The 12,649-nt window shown below is 27.2% G+C and overlaps 1 protein-coding gene across 1 annotated transcript; it reads left to right on the forward strand.

The window, feature by feature from the left end:
- Positions 1 to 526: 526 nt before the first annotated feature.
- LOC126550991 (E3 SUMO-protein ligase KIAA1586-like) lies at positions 527 to 3,373 on the forward strand. The gene is made up of 2 exons (XM_050203746.1): positions 527 to 712; positions 1,361 to 3,373. Exons 1-2 carry the CDS (start codon positions 527 to 529, stop codon positions 3,371 to 3,373), a joined length of 2,199 nt encoding a protein of 732 aa, XP_050059703.1.
- The last annotated feature ends 9,276 nt before the right edge of the window (positions 3,374 to 12,649 follow it).

The following is a 12,649-nucleotide window of genomic DNA, read 5'->3' on the forward strand; positions in this document are numbered from 1 at the left end:
CTAATTATAGATACACGGTCGCTCGTGTAGATAGCCTGATAACACGTACACGGGCTGTACGTAGAAACATACGAACGCCAGAACGTGGGAATACCGTTTAGCGAGACACACAATAGTCAATAATATAACATAAATCATAATATTCATAATACTATTGATATTTATTATTTAATGCTCTAATATTGATATGATATTGAGAATAGCTGTGATAGTGTGATTAACGATTTTAATGAGTAATGACCAATAAATAATTTTATTAGTTAATACTTACCATCAGTTGACAGTTGTAAGTTTTTGTTTTTTTGATTTTGGTGTTACCTATAGTGTACTTTTTACAAGTTATTACGATATAATATAGTTGGTAACTGGTAAGTTAATAAGTTTTAATAATTTATATTTTTATTGAAGATCTTTATAATTAAAATAAATATATTCCAAACCACATTTATATTCTAAATTAATTTCATTGGTAAGTTTGTTAATTGTTATTGAGTTACCTAGTTTTTAATTTATACAGAATTGTATCATGGCTGGCCTACTAAAATACAAATTTACCAAGACCAAAAAGACTGATGGTAGTGAAAATGTTGCACAAATTATTCAAAGTCCATGTACAGAAAATACGGTCTCTTCTGTCAAAAAATATGTCGCTGAAATACCAATAATACCAGACTCTAAATCAGAGTTTCCTGAATGCTGGGATTTTAAGCAGGTAGATATAAGTTATTTGATATGAATAGGGTAGAGGACTTATAGTAGTTTTAGCTCTAAAAAGTCACCAATTTATTTATTTATTTTGTATATTTAAGTGTAATACATTTAAGTATACAAAATAAATTAATAAATCTAATTAATTATGAATAAAACTTACTAATTGAATGTATGAACAATGAACTACTTACTTTATACAATATTGTTTAGGTTTTATAAATTTCAAAATTGTTGTTACTTTTACAAGTTATATATAATTATTTTATATTTAGTATTTAGCACCTAACACTAAATTAAAATTAATATATTTTTTAAAATTGTTAAGTAGGTATATAAAATATTTATTTTACAAATCCCTTTTATTATGTACAATTTAATATAACAAATGATGAGTATTTGATAAAATATGGTATCGAGATATAAACATAATATAAAAATATCTAAACCTCTATCAGGATATTTAACATACCTTTTTTTTGCAATTAAAATTTTAAAATTTTAAGATATTAACTAAGTTTTGATATTAATTATTAGTATAGGTAATGTACCTGTAGCCATTGATAAAATATACTATATATACTATAGCATATGAATACATTTAAATAAATATTATTATCAAACTGTTAAAATGTCTGTTCTATTTTTTTAGATTACTTATTTTACTAAAGAATATCCTTGGATTTATTTTAAAAATAAACATATTGGATGTAAGATCTGTAGAGATGTAAATCAAAATTTATTAAATCAAAAAGGATCACATGTGGCATCTGAATGGTCTAATGGAGAAGTTTATTCATCAGGTTCTACATTAGAAAAGAAAAAAACTAATTTAAGAAAAAAAATTTCTAAACACAAGAATTCTGCTGCTCATTTAAATGCACAAAAAGTTATATTTTTGTCTGAAAAAAAAGTTATTGATGAACATATTTCAATGTTGATGGTGACTGATCAAGAAAATACTGCAAGAATATTTCGCACAGCTTATTTAATAGCTAAAAATCAACGCCCTTATACAGATATGCCAAAACTTACAGATCTCCAAGAATTAAATGGACTTGATATGGGAAGAATACTTCAGACTAACGTATCATGTTCTAATATTATTGATCACTTGGCCTTAGAAATGAGAAGGAAGATTGCTATGGACATAGTGAAAAATAATAGAAAAATTTGTATTTTAGTTGATGAATCCACAACATTAAGTAAAAAATCTATGTTAGTTATATGTTTACGTTGTGCAGTTGGTGAACTTAATGAAGTATACACATTTTTGTTTGATATTGTTGAAGTATCAAATACTTCAGCTAAAACTATAAAAGATTCTATATTACAAGTATTGGAAAAATATGGTATGGACACTGATTTTTTGAAAAAAAATTTTATTTCTTTTGTGAGCGATGGAGCTTCAAACATGTTAGGCCGTAAAGCAGGAGTTGGTGTATTATTACAGAAAAGTTTTCCTCATATTATACTTTGGCATTGTTGTAATCACCGTCTAGAACTTGCTGTTGCGGATTGTTTAAAAGAAGTAAGTGGAATTAATCATTTCCAATCATTTATTGAAAAACTATACTCACTGTATCACATGTCACCAAAAAATATGAATGAGTTGAAAGAATGTGCTAATTCCATTGATCAACAGTTATTAAAAATAGGTAAAATATTTACAATTAGATGGGTAGCTTCAAGTCTTCGGACAATAAAAGCTGTTTGGAATAACTTTGAATCTCTTTTTCAACATTTTTCTAATGCAATAATGGATGATCAAAGGAGCTCTAAAGAAAAAGCAAAGTATGTTGGTTTGAAAAATACTTTAAAATCCATAGAATTTGTTCACAACCTTGGCATACTGTTTGATGCTCTGACAGAATTATCAGATTTGTCCATTCAGCTCCAAAAAAGAGATCTATCTCTTATGGCTGCTCATAAATTAATTGAACGGACCATTAGCGTTTTGGAATCTATGGCTAATAAAAATGGTGAAAAAACCAAAGAAGTAAATTCTGCTTGTGAACAAAAAGAATTTAAAGGCATTATATTAGAACATAAATATTCTGTGGTAAAAATTGAAATCGGCCAATTTTTTAGAAGTTTGTCTGACAATCTAAAACAAAGACTTTTTACTACACAATCTTCTCATGTATCAATTTTAGATAAAGCTGATCCTTATAAAGATTTATTTAATAATTTATTGATTGATTTAACCATGCTTTCTCCTGATAATTGGCCTGATAACTGTGATGTACAGTTTGGTGATATAAATGTAAGCCGTTTGTCTAAAATATTTCAAATTGATCAAAGAGCCAGTGTACGAGGATTTCGTGAATACAAAGTGTCTTATCCTTCAGTAAATACAGACATTGAACCATTAATGACCGCTGTAAAGACTTTGGCTATTTCTTCTGCTGAATGTGAACGGTCCTTTAGTTCAATGAACGAAATTGTTTCTTCAAAAAGAAGTGTGTTGACTAGTGATCATATTTCATCGTTAGCTTTCATTAATTGTACTGGACCACCAATTAATAAATTCAATCCCAACATCTATATTAAAACTTGGATATTATCAGGGAAAAGAACTGCAGATGAACAATGTTGTCCAAAAAGAAAAAAGAAAGACGAAGAAGAATCTTATACATCTTTATGGTTATGTTTAGATAAATAGTTACACATACTGGCTATACTTGTACTTATAACATTTACATAGCTTATGTCACTTATAATACCTATGCGATATGATAATATTATAATTTAAATAAATTATTTATTATTTGTTTTTTTAATTAAATGTTTAAAAATAAAATGTAAACCAATATATTTTTTTTTTAACATTTCAGGCAATGAATTGCAATTTATATTTTACATTACTTAGCAGGCATTATATATTTTAAATCATTTCTTTAGGAGAAAATTTGATTTTACATACTATTAACATAAACTTTTTGTGAAAAAATTACAAGGGTGTGTGAAAGAAACAAATTATACCTAGTGAGTACTGAGTAGTGGGTTTCTTAAAAAAGTTTGGTTAGATATAGACTTTGGAAGAACTCGGGAACGCTCCTCAATTTTTAGTGACTTTAGTCCCCCCTCAACATTTTTTCCACTTTAACCACTGCTGACGAAGCGAGCCGTATAGGGTTGAGTGTTGGAAGATAAATAATATCATTGCGAGTACGTGTAAAAACACAGTAGTCAGAGCTACTGTTCACGTTTTTTTTTTTTTTTTTACATAAATCTTTAGTACAGCTATACCTGTTAGTTGTATAGTGTGTAGTATTGTATTTTCAGTGTCGTATCTCAATGTCATTTATGTATAATATCATACCTCTATGCCTACCTACTCGTCTTCTGAGTTCTGATGGTTATAAAATACAATATTATAATATAATTACCATTTTCGTCATATTTATATACATCCTATGCAGCCATGCGGTGCATTATAATAATATTCTTTACATATATTACGGAACCTCTAGCATATTGTAGTGGTTCGAAGGTGTAACTTTATTATAAATTATTGTTATATTATAATATTTCACCAGAAATGACCAGTGATATAGGTACAAAATACGCTTTTTTTGTGGATATTATTATATTATATACAATTTATCTAACATTCATTCGTATTATACCTACCTATAATAATAATAATACAAACTCTATAAGTCGCTGCAGGTCGGGTACAATGCAGCAAAAACGATCTCCATTATATTATAATAATATAATGTTAAGTTATGTAATATATTTACAATTTACACAATAAAATACACAATGGGCTGCGTGTACACTGCTGCGTATAATAAGGTTTATATATTTATATATGTGATGTTTGTAGGCGGTAATTATTTTATTTTTTGTCGTTTCTTGAGCTGCTTAAGAACGGATTTATGAACACGTCATTTGTGTTTGCCAATGGCGTCAGAACGTTAGTATATTTAGGTAGTTACATATAACGTGTGTGTATAAGCACCTAATCGAATAATAAAAACTTCACGGTGCGTATAACGCTATACCGATCGGATTAAACGAAAAATAATCTCTGCGAAAAGAATATTTAAATAAAAAATAAAAATATAGACGTGTATAATAGTGTAAATAATATGTAAGTAGGTATGAGAACTATCCGTATAATGTATTGCATATAGTTACATGGTGTTTATAACTTTTCACGAAAAAGGTAAATACATTCATAAATATTTAGTTACTATTATTTGTGAGATATAATACTATATAGTTATCATAATTCATAATAAAACATAATGAGCGAATGAAACTCGGTATTGTGTGAAAAAAATAATTTATGGTACTTATTTTACATTGTGTAAAGAAAATTACAAACTATTAGTCTTGATATTTTTTTCTTTTCTTTTCTTTTTTTTTTTTTTGTAAGAAAAATATCAAATTGTGTAAAAATGATTGAGTTGATAAATTTTCCACACACAAAAAAAAAAAAAAAATTGAATACAGTAAATAAATAATTAATTAAAAAGATACATTCATTACTGCGAAGTATATGTATTTTTATTGAACAATAACGAACATCATCAACAAAAGTTAATTAACAATGTTTATGTTATAAACTAAAAGTAAATTCATAGTAAAGTTAACTAAGTATGTACAATACAAACCTATCATATTATACAACTACATTTGTTAAATTGTATAGTATAACTATTACTATATAAGTTGATTTTTCTTAGACAGGTTAATGAATTTGAGATGTTTTCAATGTGTCTAGTCCTAATGCTTCGTCCATATCGGGTGGAATGTTGTATTTTTTAAAGTTGTTGATGTGTTGATAGCATTTTATTAGTATATGTTTGGCATAGGAAAATAACCCTACAGGACACTGCAAGGATGAGGTTCCTCTTTGGTCATAACGATTTCTCAGTTAGCTTTCTATACGGGTTATCTAGACGGTGGTTAAAATTTTTTTCTCTTCTGCTAAGATTCGGATCTTACCAATTATGAATTGAGTTTTTAATTTTTCTAATTTTAGTCTGTTATTTCAACCAGTGGCTTCAACAAAATGAAAAATAATAAAATATTCGGGTTGTTTTTAATATCAATTTTTATGGCAGAATATATTAAGATATCCAGTAGCTGTATATTATTATTTGTTTATGCAGCTTTCTCTTGTTGCTTTGTTCGTTTCCTTCTGTATTTATGTGGCTCGGTTTTTAAATAATATGATATTATAATACCTCTATGCATTAAAAAAATGATTTCTTGTTGTATGAGTTAAGCTAATATCTGTCAGGTTTCTCGAATATAATTTATATAATTTATAATTTTACATACAATAAGAATATTATGAAGTGCTTACCTATACCATACATAGATCGTATCAATATTTTTCATATTGAAAATGAAAAGTAAGAGAAGACTTTGGGTTGAGAAAATCTGCTACAAAATTAACCAATTAGTGACTTCAACAACCTAATTGTTGGAAATCACAAGAGGAAAAGGGTCTCTTAAATTTATGAGAATAAAATACGATACCTATATCCACTGTACCTATTATAATGTATATTATTAAAATTTTTTTCGTATAATTGGCAAGCAAGGATGACTAGCAGAGGTCAGTTATGTGAAGTGGACTTCTAACAGTTCGTTTCTGTTAGTCGGTTCAAGACTTCAACATGAAAAAAAATCTACACACCCGTCTTACACTTTTACTCGAATATTTTATAAAAATTGAATTATAAAATGGATGAGTATCATCAATCGGCTTGATTTAATTTTATAGTAATATTATATTATAATATTTTATATATTAATGTTCAGGAGGTCAGCTGAATGTGTGACTACTTTATTTATAAGTTACTTTTAAGGTTGAGTAAACTTCAAATATTTTCAATTGAATGTTTGAAAAAATATTTTAATTATACATAATTTTTTTTTAGCCTTTTTCAATAAGTTGTCTTTGAGACTATAGGACATTGTAAAGTGAAGTAAGTGATAATTTGCTTCGGTTAATCGTAAATGTTGAAAATACTCAATTTATACATTGGCACATGGTATACCCTATAATTACTAATTTTTTTTTTGAGTTATAATGTTATTAATTTATATTTTAGTATTTATTGCTTTAAGTTATTTAATCTAAAAAATTAAAAATAATATAATTCCTTTTTTTTTTACTTTTAAATAATAATATTTATGAACTTATAAATTATACATCATGTTTTATTATATAGGTGGTTATAATGGTATGTATAAATATATTATAAACGTATAACATTGTATTATTATGTGTAATCTCATAAATTCTAGTACTTATCTAATTACTAAATTACCAAATAGGTACTAATTATAAGTATATCTACAAAAAATAGTGTGCACTAATTTTTTATAAATCATAATATGGATACAAAACACTCTTTAAATCGTATACAAATCTTATATTTGAAAATATGGTCAAAAGTTTCCTAAATTGGTATTTGAATAAATTCTCATTGCACAAAACAAAAAAAAAAAAAAGAAGGTTAGCATGTTTGATGAATTATCCTGTATATATGTGACAAATAACTTTTTTAATAGTTTAACAAAATCACTAAATCGACAAATCATACATGTTAAATGAAAGTATAACGTACTCGTTTTCAAGTTGATTTTTTCTTTTATTTTTTTCTTGGCAAACGATTTATTTCCAACTACGCATTGTGTTACATTATAATATATATAGGCTTATAACGTAGGTATATTCTTTCAAAAATTATGTCTCCTGTTGATGTCTTTTCGTAGAAATCGTCTAAACGCATTACTTCAAACACTTTTGTGAACCACCATAAATATATATATATGTGTATAGGTATTATAATGGTCGTACATTTACGTCTTTGTAAGAAGGAGGTTGTTCACTGACAGTGATATATGGTAGCAGGAGTCAAACCGTCTTAATTCAGCTTATTGGATGACCCGTGTCTCTTGACCTCGTGAATTTCATAGAGGAATGACCGAGCATCCGTGCAAAATTAGGTACAGCTATTTTTTAAAAATTTAACTCGGATCAGTGTTTACAAAATGCAACGTGCATTACCTTTCAAGTGTCGAGGAAATTTTTAAAACTTTTATGTATGTATGTATGTATGTATGTATGTATGTATGTATGTATGTATATATGTATCTATGTATGTATATATTATATTAATATATAATAAACAAAAACAACAATTCATATGTGGTTTGTAGTTATCGTTTATAGATTTTTTATTTTTTATTTTTATCGTAGGTATAAGTATTATTTTCAGTACACAAACTTGACAGTGCTATAATTTAAAAATTAAAAGTATATAATTTAAAATTATAAATTTTTACTACACTATACAATATGTACACAAATATATTTAAAAAACATATACAAAAAAGTTGGTTACAAAATTGGGTTGAGCACTTCCGGAAATTAACGGGAATTTCCAGAGGTTCATGGGAACGTGATCGTTCTCGGGAATATAAAAAAAAAATTAAAACATATAATTTTAAGAGTATTATATTTTTTTTACAAATGGTACTTGTACATTATAATTTTAAATTAAAATATATTTTAAAATTTCAGGCACTATAATATAATACGTAGAACAACGGTATCCACGTCGAAATAATTATCAATCAGTAAATGATGTTCCCTAAAATGTGAGTCGTCACAATATTATATATTAATTTAACTATAGGTACTATTGTTGAAGTGAATAATTTGTGGCCTTTGTACTATATATCATATTTAATTTTTATGATATTCAGTAACTAAGTTACTTTGTAACTATAATATAGCCGCAGAATTTAACTGTCATTTTGTGTCTGTAGTACATCCGCCGTGATAGCACCATGTGGATTCTATAATTTACCTGCAGTTATAAATAATACTTGTACAGAATAAAAGAACTTTTTTGGGGTAAAACTGTAAAATGTTGTTCACTTCGACACTTTACTGTAGTACCGGTGTCTTATTATTTCTTATATGTACAAAATATGTACAAAACCAATGTTATATTAGTAATGAATTCTAAAGACTGTATAGAGTGGTACTGAGTTCATAAAAAATGAATTCAAGATTTATCTGAAGATTCGAACTTATATACATTTCTTCTATATTTTGAGATGATTTTCCCGGATATTTGTATACATTAATTGTCAAAATTTTAATGTAAATTTATCATAATCGTATTAAATGAAATGTTTTGAGCTTTTCTATGTTCCTCGTAAAAGTGGTTTAAGAGAGTTATATATTGTTTCATTTAAAAATTTAAATACGCATTATTATACTGTATCAATTTATAAAATACATTACATTAAAATTTTATAAAGTACCTATACATAAACATTTCTTTTAATTTAATTAATTAATTCATATTTTAATTTCAAATAAAGATTAAATTTAACGTAATTAGATAATAATTGGATAACACGATTTTTCATATTTTTTATAAATTATGTTGGATTAATTATTATCATCCATACAGTAACCATGATATAATTTACACTACACGAGTATTAATTGTATATTATATACATCATGTTTTATTAATTGTTGACAATATTAATATCAACTTCTTTTCATATAAGGTGCGTATCATTGTAATTTTGACGATTATATTAAATATAATTATAAATATTTTATCAACGTCATCTTACAAAAGTTACTCCGAAGCACACAAAGGTCACAAAAAATATATACAACTTGGTGCACATTTTATTTTAGTTTTAATGTAAGTACCTCAGTTCACGAGCTAGCTATATAGTATACACTCGTAATGTATACGAACCCGGCTCGGATAGAAATTCCAATACAGCGCTTGATGATTTAAGTCGTTTAATAGGCTTATGAGTACCTTAATCAGATTTAATTTACATTCATTCAGAAAAAACTGAATAATAATTTCAAACAAAATAGATTTTTAAGGGTCAGATAAGAGGTTCTGTAATTTTTTTTTTAATTAGCTTTAAAAACCGTTAACCTGGTATGATTCTATTTAATTTCTCAATTTCTAGCTGGAGATGGTCTGTGGGACTATACTTAAAACATTTGAGGAATATGCTCCGACTATCTAACAGTGAGAACCACATTCAAATTTATTCAGTGACTTAGAGTAGACGAGTATAACAACGATAATTTATAAATAATTATAAATAAGTACCAACAACCCGAGTGTGTTATATCGACGAACGTTGTAGCAAATATCGATTACTATAATAAATAATTTATATACTTGAAATAATTTTAGCCGAAGATAATCATCATTTTCATTATATTGAAATAATTATAAAATGAGAAACGTTATTTTGCATGTAAATTGATTAAGAGTTAAATATTTATAATATGGGAAGATATAGGTATTTAGAATATACCAGATACCTACTTCCTAGAACTTCATCGCCGTAATATATCATTATATATTATTTATTCACACGCAACGTCACGACGTATGTCCTGTCTGTAATAATATAATGTTTAGGATAAAATAATTAACAAACATTATGACTTTTCAGAAGGGAACTTTCTTGCTGATGACCACTAAATTTAGTAATAGCTATAGGTAAATATTGTTTTTTCGTGTAAACAACGACTACTAAAAATAATAAAAATAAAATTTCTTTATTTTAAGGACAAAATTCGTCAGTAAGCAACAAGCAACCTTTAGAAATTAAATTGAAATAAGTGCAAGTGGATATTGAATAGTTCAAAAATTATATAGCAGATCTACCTGCAAGGTAGGCAAGTACAATACCTACCTACACTTACTTATTATACATATTTCTATAATATTTCAAAGGTTTTTGGTGAACCATCACCGCTGAACATACATTCACCTAAATTAGTTTTTAAATTATTTTTAGGTCACTATTGTTATGGTGAGAATATCGAAATATTTGATTTAAAATGTATTTAGTCGTCATGATCTAATTAACTAAGCTAGCTGGTATTACAAAATAAAATTCACTAGTCCGTGTTTCATTCATTCATAAATTAGAAATGTAATGATATCGTTGTACGTCAGAACATACAACTCGTATTGGTAATATTGTATACTTTATAATATGTACGTCTGGTTATAGATTGCATATTGTTATAATAACTATACATTTTTAGTGTAGGTAAAAAGCAAATCGCGGTTTTGAGCGATTTTCTGAAGAATTAATAGAATTATAAATATATATTTTTTAAAACTCAATATTTGACGTTATGTTAACTTTTTTCTCTTTATAACACTATAATATATACAGGGTGTTTTAAAAGTATTCATCGGATTACGAACTAATATAGTTCGGAAACGGTTTATATTATAGCAGGTTAATGACCAATGTGTTAATGGAAAGATTAGATAACCAAGTTTATTTTAAGTTATCTAGTTAATAAATTTGGCATCGTAATGGCTGTGGATTGGGCATAAATGTATGCTACATCTGGTGTCACGGCATTAACAGCATTTTTGATTCTGATTTTAAGCACTTCCGAGTTTTTAGGAAATTGTGGTACATACACTTTTTCTTTTACGTAACCCCTAAACAAAATCACACGCTGCGAGGTCCATGGAATGTGGTGGTCAGGGATGAATCGCCAAATCGTCGTTTCCTTTACGCCCAATCCACCGCCATTATACGGTGCCAAATTTATCCATTTTAGCCATTTTCCTCGAGATAAACGAGAATAAAAAATCGAGAAACTGTTTTTGGAAGAAAATGGACCCGCTCAATTTATCAATTAGATAACTTAAAATAAACTTGATTATCTAACCTTTCCATTAACACATTGGCCATCAACCCGCGATAAACCGTTGTCGAACTATCTCAGTTCGTAATCGGATGAAGATTTTTGAAACACTCTGTACAATGTAGTATTCATTGCTAAACTTCGTTGCTATTCCGACGACGGATTGTATCCTTCCACTCTATCATTTCCGCTCGGCGATTACCATCTCTACGAACAACTGGCAATAATAGTGATGGCAACTGCTGATGGATATTTACGATAACTATAATATTATAATACTTAAGTATATATACGAAAAATGTAGGCTAAAATTATCACCACCACTGTCGACTTGCCCTGGTCGACGACCCATAATATCATATTATTCGTCATATTATGTATGGGCACATATACATTAAACACGCTGCCGAATCGATTATAATCAATTATACATTCATGATAAACTGTAGGAACAATTATTATTATTATTATTATTGTTTGTAGTGTTTAGAAACACGTATTACATTATAAGCACCTACCTATAATTAAATAAATATTTTCTATTTGTGTGCGGTCGTGGCTGTATTATATTCCAATTAAAAATTTCCTTCTCGGGAACCTAACGAAAGGAAGCTATAAGCTATATTGTGCCGCACGATAATAATTAATCTTCATTTAAAGGCTCTATTATAATAATAATTACATAGTATATAGTATCTTCCTATGTAATATTATATAGGTATATCTAAATATATATAAATACCTATAATACAAGACGCTCGGTCGTTGTATCCATCACCTTATATGCGCTATGTCGTACAATTATTATAATATACACATCTTCGTACATTTTGCAGCAGTATAGTGTTATTTTTTGTGATTATGCGTATAATTTTATAATACATTCGATATTTAATTTTATTATTTATATTATACATATTATTTTTGCCTATATCCAATATTTGTCCATAAAAAAAATTGTATTTATATACTTAATTTTTTATAGCACGTCTGTTGTACGTCGTTTTATTTTAATTTTTAACTCGTATAATATGTTACAGATTATATTATATAATACTTTTTAAAAACTTATACACAGGTAAGTTTATACAATTCGTATAAACTACATTCAACGTACATACTTTAACCACAGTATTTTTAAACAATTCAGCGTACCTACAGTGTACAAAGTGCCGTAACCAAGATTATTAAACCACCAACCTTATATACAAATTAAATTTGTATTGTCTT

This window comes from Aphis gossypii, chromosome 3 (genome assembly GCF_020184175.1).
Source record: "Aphis gossypii isolate Hap1 chromosome 3, ASM2018417v2, whole genome shotgun sequence".
In the NCBI taxonomy this organism is placed as follows: Eukaryota; Metazoa; Arthropoda; class Insecta; order Hemiptera; family Aphididae; genus Aphis; species Aphis gossypii.

What these genes read in the sequence shown, in the direction of transcription:
- LOC126550991 (XM_050203746.1), top strand. Translation starts at nt 527, where the DNA reads ATGGCTGGCCTACTAAAATACAAATTTACCAAGACCAAAAAGACTGAT. An exon ending in AATGCTGGGATTTTAAGCAG is followed by an intron (nt 713 to 1,360) that starts GTAGATATAAGT and finishes CTATTTTTTTAG; the next exon opens with ATTACTTATTTTACTAAAGA.